Here is a 17611-nt window from a genome sequence, read left to right as displayed (position 1 = left end):
CCACTTCCAGATGACCTAGAAAGTTCAAATTTTGTAATCAGCTAGGTAATAGTGAGTGTACAAAGGAAAAAATCAGAATATACTGAATTTATTTGTATTTAATTTTTTTTTCAATGACATTAATTTTGTTTGTATGGAAAAATGGAAAAATATTATATTCACCTTACTAGTCTTAAAAATAGATCAAAACTAATCAGTGGCCGAAAAAAATTTTGAAATCCATCAATAAATGACTGAGATATCGATTATTGAAGTTTACATATTTTAGGACGAAACATCTGTAGATTCGAAGCGCCTCTGACATCACACTCACTCGCGCTAGTATCGCTAGGGTGGATTACTTCGATTGCATGATTTCTTTATTCAAAACTGTTATTAAACGTAAAATAAAAGAAAATTGTAATAAAAATATTGCTCATACAGTTAAAAATAATATATAATTTTACATATTCACATTTATTTATTCTTTACTAGCTTCCGCCCGCGACTCCGTCCGCGCGGATATCGGTCTTCGCGTGAATGGTTTATTTCTCCATTTTGAGTACCTCTGACAATAACATCTTATAAATATCTATTGGACCCAATTCCCAAATACGGCTAGGCCTATAATAATACGCAACGTGTGTTCGCGGTTCTACGGAACAACGTCTATGGATAAAACTGAAAAATGAAGATTAATTTTTTCTAGGTATTTTTCCAGGATAAAAAGTATTCTATTTTACGCCCAGGATAATAAGGTATAATTATACCAAGTTTCATCGAAATCGAACCGCTAGTTTTCACGTGATGCCTTCACATACAGACAGACAGACAGACAGACAGACAGACAGACAGACAAAAAATTTTTTAATCACATATTTGGGTTTGGTATCGATCCAGTAACACCCCCTGGTATTTATTTTTTCAATATTTTCAATGTACAGAATTGACCCTTCTACAGATTTATTATATGTATAGATAGATTTATGAGTGTTTAGTTTAGTTTTAATTTCAGTGTAAATAAATAAATAAATAAATAAAATCTTTATTTTGCTTTAAACATGGTATTCAATGGTGATACAATTATATTAATAAAGCACAAACATGTTCAGCCAATACAAGCATGCAAAAATAATTACCATAAATGGCCGTAGATAAGCAAAAAGGATCCAACCCACAACATGACCGAAAATGAGTTAAATATACCAAACTGCTCGTCTAGGTCTATATTTTCGATTAGCAAAAACAATCCAAGTAAAATATGAATATATTTTTGACGTTAAATTGACACTGGGTACCAACCCACATGTATGGAGAAGCCATATTTTAGTTTCGTAAAAACAATCCATTCTTCTTGGATCATATTGTAAAACGCTCAGTCTAAGAAACTAACACAAAACTAAAATGTTTAAAAAAATCCAAAAGCATGTGGATCCTTTTAGATATTTAATTTTTATGATATTATGATGCAATAGATAAATCACTAAAAAGATTCAGAAAGCATGGATCTCTTTTGTTAAACTGAATTTTGTAGAAATGTATACTGGTTTAATAACAAAAACGATTCAGAACATTTGGATAGACTGAATATTATGTATTTAAAGCTTGAGGCGTTAGGCATGCATTAAGTTCACACTCCAAGTATCTTGATCGGGTCACACATCTTTGCCTTTTTTATACCGATTTTTCTAAAATAGAAGCACTTCGAAAATACCTGAAAAAATTTACGAAGCTGACGAACATGTCGAAGTAACAAAAAAAAAATTACTCGCACAACTATCGATCACGCGCTCATGTGATCTTTATTACCTTCATTCAAGAATTGCCTATAGAAGACTGTAAGGTTTGTTGGGGATATAAATTATTAAGACTGAAATCGATTGTATGCGCACCTCCATCGACTAAACAGTTTAGTCATGTTGAATTCAAGAGGAGAATACAGCTCGACAGATCAGTTTAGTCGATGCAAAAGTTGTATGTATGGGCGGGCTCGAAAGGTAAATCTTCGGAGGTATCTGATAATGATTTTCAATGACTATGGCCAAATGTTAAAGAAAAGCCCAATTAGACGATTTGGAGTCAATCTTTGACTATTAATTATCTAAATACTGCCTGGATTTTTATAAATCAATCCAAGGGGACAATCCAAGACTTCATGACGATGTAGATATGGCGATGAACCGGACTTTGCACACGAAGAAGAATAGTAAATCGGATAGAATTAATATGTTTTATATAAATAATGAAAAAAAAATTGAAAGTTAGTTGTTTTATTTACGAAATAAAAAAAAAAATAAGGATCTTAGTAGCAATTAGCTACTTTGAATCGTTTTTGCGAAATGAAAATTCACTTATCATAATTGAAAATAGGTTTTATCAAAAAGGATCCTAACACACATTTAGCTGAATATTTCAAGAAATAAATAAATTCTAATTTCTAAATTCAATAAAATTTGTTTGTAAGAATAAAATATACATTGACACACACACTTTTCCTTAAGAAGCAATTAACACAAGCAAGTCCTCATATGAACAAACACAGGTTAAACTTCAAACTTCAATAACTCAAAAGTAACATTTTGTGGGTTGGATCCTTTTTGGTTATCTACGGCCAAATGGTGTAATGGAAGAAGGCTTCGTCGAAGGTCGAAATGATTTAATTTGCGTAATATTTTATATTAATATGAGTGAAACATCTTTAGGCGCGTTTAGAGTAAAATTTTAAGATCGCGTCATGGCAATACCGTAACGTCATGGAGTAAGGCGACGATTCTTCTACAACGATCTTTGCATCTTGGTAATAGTGTGTGTACAAATTCACGCTGGATGTTTGGAAAATCATGTAATCTTTTAAACAGAAAACGAGTTTAAAAATTGCAGATAATGACGGGGCAATGTGCGCTGACATTCATAACATATAAGAAAATATAGAAAACTAGCGGTCCGCCCCGGCTACGCCCGTGGTACATATTTCGCAATAAAAAGTAGCCTAAGTAGGCTAGTTTTTAGAACCTCACAAAATATAAACAGTATGTAAAACTAGCCTCATCAAATTATGGGGTTCAATAGGTCATTGATTGTTTGCTTTGTGAAAATAATTATATTATTCAAATTTAAAAAGTTATAAGTATTTTGGAATAAAAAGAAAATAAAACAATTGAGTTTTCAGTCAACCTAAGAACTTAATACATCTTTGTAAATAAATTTCTGGACTGTCTGCAGAACTTGGCACACATTTAGATCTCATTTCTTTTTTTTGGTAAATTAAGTCAACGATTGAACTCGGCTCCAAATTTAACATTTATGTTTTTGGTGGGATATTATGGTACTGGATAAGAGCAATGGTGAATTTTCGATGGAGGAACGACATACAAGTTCTCAATCCTATCCTATCCTATCCTACTAATATTAGGTATAAATGCGAAAGTTTGTGAGGGTGGATGTATGTGTACCTATGTGTATGTCTGTTACTCTTTCACGCATTTGCGTGAAGCGTCAGTAGGTAGTATTTACTATTTACTACTGAACCGATTTCAATGAAATTTTGCACACATAAAGAGGGTAACTTGGATAAACATATAGAATATTCTTTGAACAGGTTTGATATCTATAGGTTTTTCTTTGAAAACGCGGGCGAAGCCGCGGGTGGAAAGCTAATATAAAAATGCGCAAAACACGAGAACGGCAGAACCGATTTCCTTTATTCTTTTTTTATTCCTTGAAGTACAAGGATGATTCTTTTGGAGAGAAAACGTAAAGATGTACCATGGGCGAAACCGGGTCAGACCATTAGTACATAATATATTCATTGTACTATATCGATTGCAAATTGCAATCAAATAGGTAGATACCTACATTTGGATACATTTTAATTTTACTATACTTACGCGAATTTTGATAGGTACTTACAATTTAAAAAAAAATTTGACGATGAAACAAAATAGAGAAAAAGAGAGATTGAAATCCATGCCTCAGCTATATGTTCCTAATAAATATATTTGTATTAAATTTATAAAATCAACACTAAAAACTTACCTACTTAGCTACTTATACATATATTAAAAATATTATTTTAATATATTATTCTGAGCAACTTCAGCTTCAACTTCTCTTTTTTGTAACTTTTTCATTTCGTTTATTCGTTTCTAACTCGTATTCTAAAACTCAAGTAGCAAAACACCTATCCAGTACATACCTAATTAACATAAAATATTTTTTTTGAAATTTGGAACATGTCATTTTATTTTGAATTAGGTAACTTTGTTTTTTATATATTTTAGAAGATAAAGAACAAAAATTACAAACAGAGCAAAATAATTTTACGTGATGTTTGTAAAGTTTATTTTATATAAATAGCATGCCCACGCCCTTCCCACGCCGCATACATGAGCCAAAATCATCTTTAAATAAATTTTAAATTTAATAAATATCGAAATATTATTATATTTTAAAGGGGTGACAGACGTACGAGTAAGTACGCGAACTTGTGGCTCGACGACCTTTTTCGCTCGTGTGTCACCCCAAGTACGCGTACTTAAAAACCGTCGAGTAAGTTCGTTGACGATCCAACATGTTTGAAATTTTACTCGAAGCCCGCCTTGGCTCGCACGTCTGTCACCGCCGCGAGCCGAGTAAGTACGCGAACTTTAAAACCGCGACTTTAATAAAAGGGCTGATAGACGTACGAACTTTAAAGTCGCGGTTTTAAAGTTCGCGTACTTACTCGGCTCGCGGCGGTGACAGACGTGCGAGCCAAGGCGGGCTTCGAGTAAAATTTCAAACATGTTGGATCGTCAACGAACTTACTCGACGGTTTTTAAGTACGCGTACTTGGGGTGACACACGAGCGAAAAAGGTCGTCGAGCCACAAGTACGCGTACTTACTCGTACGTCTGTCACCCCTTTAAAAGTTCGTACGTCTATCAGCCCTTGTAGACTTGGAAGCTTAGAGTATATATTATACTATGTATAGAGTGCGAACAACGAAGTGGGAACAGTAGGCACAGGTGGGAACAACACGACGCCCCCGCCGCGAGCGCTCGTAGTCGTGGTTGAGTGCTATCGAAGTGCGTTTCTCTAGGGATTTTTTTCATATTTACGAATAAACATGGTGAAATGTGCAGTTTGATCTTGCAAGAACGATACTATAAAAAACACAAAATTAAAATCAAGTATCACATTTCAATTTTCATCGTAATCACATCCCATCCCTATTTATCACACACATCTATACACTTCTATAGCTCATCTGCCTGCGATGCGCACTAAGCGGCACTAAGCAATTTGTAATACAATATACTCTAAGTACCTAGGTATGTAGTATAGGTAAACCAGAATCTGATGGCAAATAGGGAAATCAAAATTTTGAATGTGCAACCCTAGGGAAAATGGATTGAACAATCTTGATACTGCTTACTTTTTATTTTGACCTCAATATCATTAGTCACATTACATATGTGGATAATATATTGAGATATCCACGAAATATTATGTAGGCACTTATTGCATATTATACATATTATTTTTATATAGGTAATACATATTATTTATTTATTCATATCTAACTATATTTGTATATATCATTATGTCATGTGAAAATATGGATTTAATGATAATCATCTGGATTAAAACTTAAATATTTAGAAATTAAATTGTTTATAAAATATATTATATGATACGATGTTATAAAAAATAAAACAAAAATAAAATCTCAATCATGTTTATTTTCGTTTTTCGTATGAACACATTATAAAATTGACTTGGACTGCTTGGACTTGACAAATAGCCGTATTGTAAGCGCATGTAATAAGTTTCCATAAAATTATATTTTAATCAACAAACAATAGTATAGTTAACTAAGTACCTACTTATAATATTTTTTATTTATAGTATCAAAACGGGTAAGTCCAATTTAGCAATAAAATCTTTCACGCGCCTTAAAACTGAAAATTGTGATGTGTTTGATCCTTCTTCATCGAATGTTTTTCTATAGACATTGTAAACAACACCACAACACCTATTGCTTTTGATCGCAGCGGTTTTATCGATATTTCGAAGATTTTGAAGATAAACAACGTCTTTGATTTATTTTTGATTTAGTTACAGACCATAGACAAATCCAAAAATTGACAAGCGACCTTACAAGCCTCTGAGTTACAAGCGACATATTAAGTGTATTATCTATGGTAGTGATTGACAACGTTTTGACTGGCTTTCTGGCTTTGACAGACAACGGATTTTATTTTGTAAATGAAGCGTAATTTTTAAAAATATATTCTCATATTAATTGTAAGCATACGTGATTATTGTAATATTTTATATGATAGGTATATGGCATTAAACTCTGTATTGTATGCGACTTAGATAACTTATTAAATATTGTTCATGAATAAGGTTAGAACGACATTGAAATAATTTGGTAAACATGGAGCAGGATATATCTTCGAATACTAATATTAAATCGGAAGAAACAACAAGTAAAGAAGATGACAAGAAACCCTCAATCACGTAAGTCTTAATATCCGCAGTCTTGAGTATTTGGGAACCTAATGAGTATACATCATTTTGACTTAAATTTCAAGGTGTTCAAATGTTCCTGAAGGCTTATTTGATACATCTGCAGCGAAAAAACACTTTAGTAAGTTCGGCCGAGTGCATAGGATAAGACTCCTTCCTAAAAAACAAATGTGTGTGGTAGAATATGAACAGCCAAGCTCAATTCAGAGAGCTGTATTAAATGCAGGTGCCTATGATGGCTTCATGTTTGACGTCACACGGACTAAAGCACGAACGTAAGCATAACTTAGTTAAAAATTATCTAACAATGTTTGTCTTGGTTACTAATCAGTAATTATAAATGTACTAATTGTATGCTGAGGGTAGGCTGAAAATTTAACACCACAAGCTGACATTGTAAAATTTGTAAAGGTTTCATACTCAATTTGCTTGCAAGTAATCTAATTATGATAAGAAGAGTTCTTTTTGTTGATTGTAGTAGAAGAAGAAGTAAGAAGGATGATGATCCAGATTGGGTACCAGATTCAGATGTGGAAGAGGAGTTATCTGCTATGGGTGGAATATCCACATATAGAGTACCAAGACAAAAAGGTTAGTTTTTGATGAAACACTATTGTAATGGTATTTTATACTAAAACATTAGACTAAATAAATTTACATTGGATAATATATTCTAAGAATTATGTATGTATTTATAGCATTATTCTCATTTTTATTTATTTCAGCCATGGAAATTGATTCACCTAGCAAAGTAACCCGAGTCAAAAAGCAACCCATTTTAAGGAAAAAAGTTGAGAAACCAGTAAGGTCTATAGCAGTACAGTAAGTTATTTGATTATTATTGTATGATGATTGTGAATTTATATTTTACTACATGCATTTTTATTTTGTCATAGTTAGGATACAGCAGATTTATTACCTATATTTATTCAACACTTGTTAATTCTTATGTATTGGTAACCTGGGAGAGAAATTACTTTTGTTAAGAAAATATTAAAATAAGGTGCATGCTTAAATATTAAAATGTTTGCACATGCCACTTATGGGTTTCCTTATCTGTACAAATGTGTGTGACAGGCATAAGTAACTTATTCAAAGTCTTCTATTTGCAAATCAAGTATATTGTTCACTTATTTTCCCAAAATAATGAATAACTAATAATTATATGAATCGTTATAATTTCAGGCCTCCCCCAGTGAGTGGTAGAGAATCACCAGTGATTGTAACTGCACAAACCACATTGAATACAACAGAAGCAGCGTTAGAGCTTCACCAACTGCGCTCTAAGGTGTCTCTAACGCCTGACGAGAAATGGAGGATATTGGACGCCCGGGACAGGTACCTATGTTTAGTAATGTTGTTCTATATGCAATAGCGTTAAAATGTGTGGCATCCTAGTCAAAGGTGGCTTGACATACAATTTTAATTGGAATTTTATGATCGTTCTTTAATTTTTTACGACTAAGACAGAATGTGCTACTATAAATAGTAATGCGTACTCAATTCTGAATATCACTTTCTCATCATATTCATAGACAAGTAAATAGCAATATTTTTTTATATTACTGCAGATTATCATGCAAAGAATTTTTTTTTTAAATAAATAAATTGATTTTTACAGAATACTAAGATCATGGGGAGGCGCTGGTTCAAGGGTGAAAGCTGGTGGCGCAACAATAGGGACATGTCCTGATATGTGTCCAGAGAAGGAATTGTTACACAGACAAGCTGAACACCAGGTTTGCTCCCGTCCGATTAGGGCCCTTCTGGCCTCCTCCACTCAAGCGACAGCCCAAGCCAAGGTTCGAGATCCCCGTCAAGGGGGGACGCCCTTGTGCATGTCGCTACCAGGGTGAACCTTCAGTTCATCCCCGCGTCCGCGTTAAAATGTAGAAGCCCTTCTGGCTAACATTGAGAAACACCTTACAAAAAAAAAAAAAACCAGGTTTGCTAGATAATTAAATGTTTTTGATTATTTTCATGGAATAAATTGAACACTCTTTTACTTTCTTAATTATCTTAAATATCATTAATACTTTATTTGAAATTGATTCAAAACAAATAAGTTAAAAATAATATTTTTGAAATATATAGGTAGTTATATAGTTTAGATTTGATTAGTTTAGTTTTGATAAGTAACATTCAAAATTGTGTAGAGTTCATTTCCCAGAATGTTTTAGGAATCCTAACTTGGTATAATGATCACTTACTTCATAATGATGCATTCTTACAGGTGATGACGCTAGAAACAATAGCTGATTCTGATGGGCTGTTAGAGCCATGGCGGGCAGTGAAACAATACAGTAGGAGTTCAGCCGACCAGGAGATACCAATGTGCTACGAACTGCGGCCGGCGGCGGTGCTAATGCAGACTTGCGCCTATTTGTTACATGAAATCGCTGATACTACACGACAGGTAAAGTGATGGTTTTAATAGTTGTTTTATAACAATTAAAGTTTTTTTAATATTTCTGTATTTTTAGTTTGACTTTGTTCACAACAATATTTATAATACAATCAAAGTCAATGACTAATAATTCCATAATTTTGTCTATATTAGTTACAAAGAAATTATTTCAATTGATGCTAATATATCTATGTATTATTTTTCAATTCAAAGGTGGGCCTTGCCGACTGGTTCCACTTCATGTGGGATAGACTGAGAGGCATTCGCAAAGATATAACACAGCAGGCTCTGTGTTGTGCAGGTAATTGTAATAAACATGTTTGGTACAGCAAAATATGATTGAAATGCCATTATGGTTACATTAATATTTAATTATTTTTATACATGCTGCTTGTTGACTTTTTACATGATTATTGTTAAAAAATATTCCATTATATTTCTAGATACAATTCATCTAGTTGAGATGTGTGCAAGATTTCACGCTCACTGTGCGGCGCGTTTGGCGGATCTTGAGCACACACAATTCGACCAAAAGTTGAACACAGACAATCTTACCAAATGCCTGCAAACCCTTAAGCACATGTATTCTGATGTGAGACCAGAGCAGAAGCCGAGAGAGGCAGAGTTTAGAGGATATATAGCACTACTGAATCTTGGTGATGCTAATTTTTGGTGGGAGGTAAGAATCAATCTATTATTTTATTCCACATATTTGTTAGGAATCCCTATCCTATCCCTATCCCTATTAATCAATTGTCACAGTTGATGGAAATTTACTGAGCTTATAGGCTGATATTTAATTATGCTTCTCAAAAAGTTTTAAAAAATTGTTTCTTAGGTTAATAGCAATTTCTGTTTCTATTTAAATCTTTTCATTTTATTACAGATTAAGCAACTACCCAATGAGATACAAAAATCAGAACCTATCATTTTTGCTGTGAAAGTGTTCACGGCGCTAGACAACAATAATTACGTACGATTTTTCCGCCTAGTCCGTGATGAAGCGACTTACCTTCAAGCGTGTGTACTCTTACGCTATTTCAACGATGTACGAGCCAGAGCTCTAGCGAGAATTGTCAAGGCATATGCCCCAAGAGGAGGTTCAAAATTCCCCGCCGATGATCTAATGAATTCCCTTGCTTTTGAATCAATTGACAGTATGAAGTCTTTCGTTAATCATTATGGCTTACGTTTCTCTAAAAATGACTTTGAACTCACAGTTATTTTAGACCGCAATCAATTCATTGAAGATAGTGATCCTTACCCTATAGCAAGAGCGCGCAATCTTATTGAATCTAAGCGACAAAATTCCGTAGCAGAAATTATATCTGGAGGTAATCTACCGAAATACGATTATAAAAATCACACCTTACATACAAGTTTTAATCCAGATGGCAGATTAAAAGAATCCTCATTGATAGCTGCGGATCTTGGTTACAATACTATAAACGATAGTAATAAAGATATAACATCTTTAAAAATGGAATTACAAAGGATTAATAACAACAAAGGTGGAAAGAATGTGTTTATAACGGATAAGGTATTAGAAAGTAAAAAAATTATTACTGCCAAATCAGTCTCACCAAAGCCACCATCTGTTTTCGTTCCAACAAATAAAACTAATGGTGAAAACACTTATTCTTTTCAACCAGCTATTCCTATCGAATTGCCAGAAATAATCAAGGCATCGCCGGAAAAACTAATTGACGATAATGTTAAGAGCGCATTTAAGTTTTCTGAGCCGAAGAATACCGAAACATCTGGTAAATCAAATTTATTTATGTCTTCCATTAATAAAAATGTTTTTAATACCAGTTTTGTGCTTAACAATAACAAAGCTTCTGAAATTAAAGACAAAGCAACTCCACAAAATATCTTCAAAGCAAATCAAAATGACACTGTATTCAAAAAACCATTAGCAGCTTCAGTGTTTTCTCAACCTGCATTGCACCAAGAAAGTGAAGGTAAAACATTGAGTAAGAATTTGTTTGCCAATGCGAATACTAACGTTTTTGCCAAGAAAGATGAACAACCAAATAAAAACATTTTTGCAAACACGCAAAATTCCAGCTTGTTCAGCAAACCTGCAGATGTAACTACCAATATATTCGCAAAGACTATATCAGAATATAAGTCAAGTGATCCATCAAATGTATTTCGCTCATTTGCAAATCCAACTACTGATGTAAATATCTTTTCTAAAGGAATTGATAAACCTGCCTCAGTTTCAAATGGTGAAACTGGTACATTATCTCCTGGAACTTTATTTAAACAGGCAAATGATCCATTCAGTACACAAAATAAGAAATTTTCTGTTTTTCAAAGTAAAAACCAAACAGTAGCCGAAAATATATTTAATACAGTAAAGCCAACTCAGGCAGAAGACGTTTACGAGTTTCATGATAATGATTCGAACAGCCAAAACGCAGACCAAATGCAACAACAAATGGTGGAAAAACAAATACAAGAAGAAGTGCGAAAGGAGCAAGAAAGAATACGAATTGAGGAAGAAAGACGGAAAGAGTTAAAAATAAAGCAAGAAGAATTAAGACGAGAGGAGGAGAAACGTAAGCAAGAAGAAGCAAGGCGTAAACAAGAAGAGCTTAAAAAAATTGAAGAAATGCGGAAAAAAGAGGAACAAAAGAAACAGGAGGAACTTAGAAAAAAACTAGAAGAAGAACGTCAAACAGAATTAAAAAGAAAAGCTTTAGAACAAGAAAGAGCTTTTAAGGAAAAAGTGGAGAAAGAGTCTCATGAAGTTCATGAGGAGCTTATAAAAGAAGTAAATACGGAAACTGTTGAAGGCCTTCTAAAAGAGGAGTTGGAAAAATTAAAAAATCTTGTTGCTGATGCAAAGAAGATTACTGATGAAATATTTTCTGAATTGTTGGAAGAAACATGTAATGCTGAACTTAAAGCTGAAATTTTCTGGACTAAGAAAGTTATGAAGAAATGGTTTCATGTTTGGAGAAAGCAAATAATTCGTAATTTTAAAAGACGACGTCTCCTTGAAGATACACCAGTTTGGTTAACTGATAAAACACCATTGGAAGAAGCCAAATCTCTAAGAAGGCTTTCTGAGAAGGTGGCTTTAGCTCAAATGAATGCTTTCCACAGAGGTTATAAATTTAATGGGGAATTAAAGGAAATACCACAACCACAGCCCTACAATATTGTCGATATAATAAGATCCCCACTTCTAAAACGTATGAAATATATTAATTATCCCTACGATAAATGCTTTTTCTGGAAAACCACAATCGTGTCGCCTGGTGCATCTAAATGGTTCTGTAAGAAAATAGAAATACAAAAGTGGTTAATTGATGCATTTAAACTGAAGAGTAGTGAAACGATGGAAAATTATAAACATGCGGAAAAACAGACATGGAATAATTTAATGGACTTTGCTACATCTGTAACTTTAATAAATCAAGAAAACCCTCTCAATACTGGTGATGCTCTTGAAGGCACCAATGGAATAATATTTTACATGTGTAATGATATTTATGATATAAAGAGCATAGAAAATATATTAAATCAAAAATACCCCTACCACACGGTCCCTATAGCTATAATAACAACACAAATAAACAACACAATATTTCAAAATGATCTTCAAATGAAGTTATCCACATATGTAAAGACTAATATTATATCGGATTTTAGAATATATGTAGTTGATTCGACAAATGTAGCAAATTCTCTAGACATTTATACAAAAAGTGCATTGAAGTGGTTAGCTAAAAGATGTCCAAAACCACCACCTCTCGAAATTGATTCCTTGAAATCTATTTGTCAAAGATGTCTTGGAAATGAAATCTGGCATAGATTAAAGACAGATAATGATACAAGGACACAAGATGTAATGAAGGACATTCAAAAGCTAGTACAATATTATAATATTGCTGTTGATAAATTGACGAATGTCATTACAGATGAGGATCTTTTCAACTATCCATCATTCCCAGTGGTATTTAAGGGTTATTTAGATAGCACATCACCTTATCCTAAGCCATATGAATTTATTCCTAGCAATGTAAAACATGCTGATAATGTAAATGCTGTTAAAAATATTATGAATAACTTAAAACTGAGTGTTCCGAACACGACACCGTCTCCAAAGAGCGTTCTTAACATGAAGGATCAAGTTCGTCAGTATTGTAATCAGATAGGTTGGTTTGAGAAACCAGAGACAGTGACTTGTAAAGTTGTGTCGCTTTTGCCACAAGAGTTCATTGATAATAATATACCATGTGATCAATTAATAGACTTTTTTGAACAATATAATGTAGTTGATATTGTCAATATAATTGTATATGATAAAATGAACATTCTTAAAAATTTTGAAAATCAGTATGTCATGTATGATAAAACAGTAATGGATGAATACCATAATGTAAACTGGTTATATGATATTGATCTAATAACTTCCCTCAAACATAAGACTGTTGAATATGAAGATAATTTGGATTATTTTATACAAGCGAAACGTCGTAAATTGAATGAACCTAAAGAACTTCTGCAATTGGAAGATAAGGACTATAGTATGGTTGAAGAATCTATACAAGCCGCAGAGAATAGTATATTAGAATGCACCAAGCGTAAAAATGTTGTGATAGAACTTGAAAAAGAGCTTGATGAAAGAAAAAAGAAATCTGAAGAGTTGGAAAATTTGCTCAGAGCAGCCCTTAATAATGTTTAGTCATAATAATAATTATGATCCTAATCTTTTTGATGTATTGTTAGATATTATTGTAATGCATGGCAAATAATTGAATAAATGGATTTTTTTTATATTTACGTTTTTTATTCACCTCTATGTATAAATATTAATGAAATTAGTTATGTAATTTTACTTTAGAATAAAGCAGCGCAGCGGCCTTATTCTGATGGATGATAAATAAAAATCAGTGTAAATCAAGCACTATCTGCTTCCGAATAGACTAAAACACATTTATTAAATCTATATTATATAAAAATAAAACCCGTTTCCCTTGGTCACGGCATCACGCGTGGGTGGACCGATTTCGATAATTCTTTTTTTAAAATATTCCTTGAAGTATGAGGATGGTTCTTATGGAAAGAAAACATAAACATGTACCACGGGCGAACCCTAGCGGTTATATACAATAATATTTACATTACTCTTTTACTCAAGAACAGAATGACATAAAATAAAACGAAAAAGAACAAATGTTACATTTCAAAGCACACAGTATATTTTTTACTAGCTTCCGCCCGCGACTCCGTCCGCGCGGATGTCGGTCTTCGCGTGGATGGTTATTTCTCCATTTTGAGTACCTCTGTCAATAACATCTTATAAATATCTATTGGACCCAATTCCCAAATATGGCTAGGCCTATAATAATACGCAACGTGTGTTCGCGGTTCTACGGAACAACGTCTATGGATAAAACTGAAAAATTAAGATTAATTTTTTTCTACGTATTTTTTCAGGATAAAAAGTATCCTATTTTACGCCCAGGATAATAAGGTATAATTATACCAAGTTTCATCGAAATCGAACCGCTAGTTTTCACGTGATGCCTTCACATACAGACAGACAGACAGACAGACAGACAGACAGACAAAAATTTTTTTAATCACATATTTGGGTTTGGTAACGATCCAGTAACACCCCCTGCTATTTATTTTTTCAATATTTTCAATGTACAGAATTGACCCTTCTACAGATTTATTATATGTATAGATAATCTGTCCTGAAGAACCTACTCCTAAAGTTTTCATTGAAAACAAGCTTAAAAGAAATCTATAAAGCCCTCTAAAATTTACATGGAAAGTTATGGGTACCATTCACAGGCGCACCCATCCGCTGGATTTGTAGCTGGCGACAAGTCCGCGGACCAATCTGCGTGTGTATGTGTAGTTGTGCGCGGCTCGTGGCTCGGCGCGGGCTCGCCGCCTGGAGACGCGAGCGCCGCGCCGCACCCGAGCCGCGCCGGACAAATCCGTACGTGTGTGTGCGCGCGCGGATTTGTCGGTGAACTTGTCAGTCATTCGCCATATACATAATTAATTTTATAAATAACTAGCTTTCCACCCGCAGCTTCGCCCGCTCAGTCAAAGAAAAACCCGCATAGTTCCCGTTCCCGTGGGATTGCCGGGATAAAACCTATCCTATTTCCCGGGGTAAAAAGTAGCCTGTCCTTTAACGGGTATCAAAATATCTCTATACCAAATTTCATGCAAATTGCTTCAGTAGTTAAGGCGTGATTGAGTAACAGACAGACAGACAGAGTTATTTTCGCATTTATAATATTAGTATGGACTAGCTTCCGCCCGCGACTCCGTCCGCGCGGATGTCGGTCTTCGCGTGGATGGTTTATATTTTCTCCATTTTGAGTAACTCTGAAAATGATATCTTATAAAATATATCTATTGGACCCAAATACGGCTAGGCCTATAATAATACGCAACGTGTGTTCGCGGTTCTACGGAACAACGTCTATGGATAAAACTGAAAAATTAAGATTATTTTTTTTTCTACGTATTTTTCCAGGATAAAAAGTATCCTATTTTACGCCCAGTATAATAAGGTATAATTATACCAAGTTTCATCGAAATCGAACCGGTAGTTTTCACGTGATGTCTTCACATACAGACAGACAGACAGACAGACAGACAGACAGACAAAATTTTTTTTAATCACATATTTGGGTTTGGTATCGATCCAGTAACACCCCCTGCTATTTATTTTTTTAATATTTTCAATGTACAGAATTGACCCTTCTACAGATTTATTATATGTATAGATTAAAAGAATTCATAAATCACAACGCATTTATTTATTTATGGTGGATAACAGATTTCGATTTTTAGAGTAACGTCTCTAGTAAGTATTTAAAAAGAAAAAAGGTTCAGTTCTTTAAATCAGAAAATGTTTATTATGTTAAGAATGGTTTATTAGTAAAATCAAATATAAAAATTACTCGTATCGGTCATTATTATTATAAACATATTATTTTAATTGAAAAAAGTTAAACAAATGTGCAGTTCTAGTTCGTTCGTTCTTTTTTTCTTCGTTGTTTCAGCTATTCCTTTGCGCACACGAGCTTTTTTTTCTGCGTTAAAAATATTGCACCGACTACTAGAGCCAGAGAGCTTTTTTTCGTGGTAGGGTAGATACGTGCGAGGCTCACCAAAGTTCACAGTCAACTGGACTTCAACTCGGCGCTCGTGTAGTGTGTGGGCGATGACGGATTTGTCCACGGATTGGTACGGCTCGGGGATCGGCTCGCGGTGCGTGTAGTGAATGCCGGGCTTTAGGAACAGTTAGCTACAATAACAATATTGACTATAAACCTAACACTAAGTTCCAACAACAACTTCTTTCTTATAGGTATATCCGCAGACTGCCCAGGACTGTATTTCCATGGTGTAGCAGGGCAGGCTGTGGCTGGTGTCCCACAGCATGTAAGTTCTCTAAAGGGTCTTAAGTATAAGTCTCTAAATAAACCGGGTTTCGTCATTTTGATGGACCCGTGAACTATGTATAGATACAGCCATTATATAGTAGTAACAGGATATTTTCCAATGATATTGAGAGGAAAAAAAATAGAAATTAGGAAGGTCATAAAACAAAAATAAAGTAAAATGAGCTTTATTAAAAAATATTATATAGTTATTGCAATCCTAAATAAAGTAGTCCTAGTACAGTTATCTGGGATTAATTTAAATATGTAATCGAAAATTTGGATAATCAGACATAAGGAAAAACAAACTATTCAAACAAACAAACATTTTGTTTAATCGGTGTTCTACTGTTATCATTAAAATATTATTTTTATTTAGTTAGTCCTCACACCTTTGTACAACATTAAGGCAAGCATCAACAAATTCAGTAAATATAGGTTCTTGCATATATTTCTTCATTAAGATATCAGGCTGAGGACATTTATCTAGTTCTTCTAAAATTTCTCTAACATGGGGATTTTCCAAACATTTTCCCAATTCTGGTGATTCTTCTGAAACAAGAATAATGTTTTTATTTAAAAAAAAATATTGATAAAGTGTTACTTGCCTTATAAAATTTTTATTAAATGATTTTAATGGATTTCTAGTTCTTAAAATTATGAAATGAAACATGATCTAAATTAATATTTTAACAACTGTTCTAATTATACAGATGCGGATAAATAGTAAAATTACCAAGCAATTTAAGTTTATCTACTGGAACTGTGTCTTCTGTAGGAAATTCATATGTAGGGGTGGCCTCTTTTGGGGTTTCCTCTGGAATGTTGGGTGGTGAACATGACGACTCTTTGTGAAGTTTGCAACAGTTTACCGAACAACTATAAGAGGTATAGAGGGTTAGACAGAATATAATTTATCAGCGTATTATAGGCATTTACACAATATACTTACTAAGGTTGTCTACATGTGGGACATTTATACTTTGGTAAACTCCCACACTCGATACAGGTTGGAATTACCATTTTTTTGATAGTATTTATTAAAAGTAAATAAAAGTTACTAAACGGCCAACACGTCAATGTATTTTTATGGTGTATTTATTTCAGGAAAAATCAAAACAAACACCATGCTTTGGATCAAAGTTATGACTTATGACAATCGACATTCGACAATGACATTGTCACATTGACCAATGACAATAATAATTGTCATTTCACATTTGTCATGTATTTCTGACATTTGTTATTTTAAAATGCTACCCTATTGCTACCCGGA

The 17611-nt window shown here is 33.6% G+C and overlaps 2 protein-coding genes across 3 annotated transcripts; one reads left to right on the top strand and one right to left on the bottom strand.

Moving 5' to 3' along the window:
• The first annotated feature begins 6186 nt into the window (after window positions 1-6186).
• Window positions 6187-13698, top strand: LOC123696327 (protein xmas-2). Its single transcript, XM_045642437.1, has 10 exons — window positions 6187-6486; window positions 6561-6770; window positions 6974-7086; window positions 7221-7317; window positions 7681-7833; window positions 8117-8234; window positions 8729-8911; window positions 9116-9203; window positions 9346-9581; window positions 9789-13698. The coding sequence occupies exons 1-10, from the start codon at window positions 6404-6406 to the stop codon at window positions 13602-13604; spliced, it is 5097 nt and encodes a 1698-aa protein (XP_045498393.1). The 5' UTR covers window positions 6187-6403; the 3' UTR covers window positions 13605-13698.
• A 2809-nt stretch (window positions 13699-16507) lies between these two features.
• LOC123696360 (zinc finger HIT domain-containing protein 3) lies at window positions 16508-17486 on the bottom strand. 2 transcript variants are annotated; one of them, XM_045642490.1, is made up of 3 exons: window positions 17288-17486; window positions 17072-17214; window positions 16508-16887 (listed from the first exon to the last, which is right to left on the bottom strand). In XM_045642490.1, exons 1-3 carry the CDS (start codon window positions 17356-17358, stop codon window positions 16715-16717), a joined length of 387 nt encoding a protein of 128 aa, XP_045498446.1. In that variant the 5' UTR covers window positions 17359-17486; the 3' UTR covers window positions 16508-16714. The 2 variants fall into 2 exon arrangements, with proteins under 2 accessions (XP_045498446.1, XP_045498448.1); XM_045642492.1 differs by having other exon boundaries at window positions 16508-16884.
• Window positions 17487-17611: the final 125 nt, after the last annotated feature.

Source organism: Colias croceus, chromosome 12, assembly GCF_905220415.1.
Source record: "Colias croceus chromosome 12, ilColCroc2.1".
Lineage (NCBI taxonomy): Eukaryota > Metazoa > Arthropoda > Insecta > Lepidoptera > Pieridae > Colias > Colias croceus.
The sequence above is the reverse complement of the archived record's forward strand: the minus strand, read 5'-3'. Positions and strand labels throughout refer to the sequence as shown.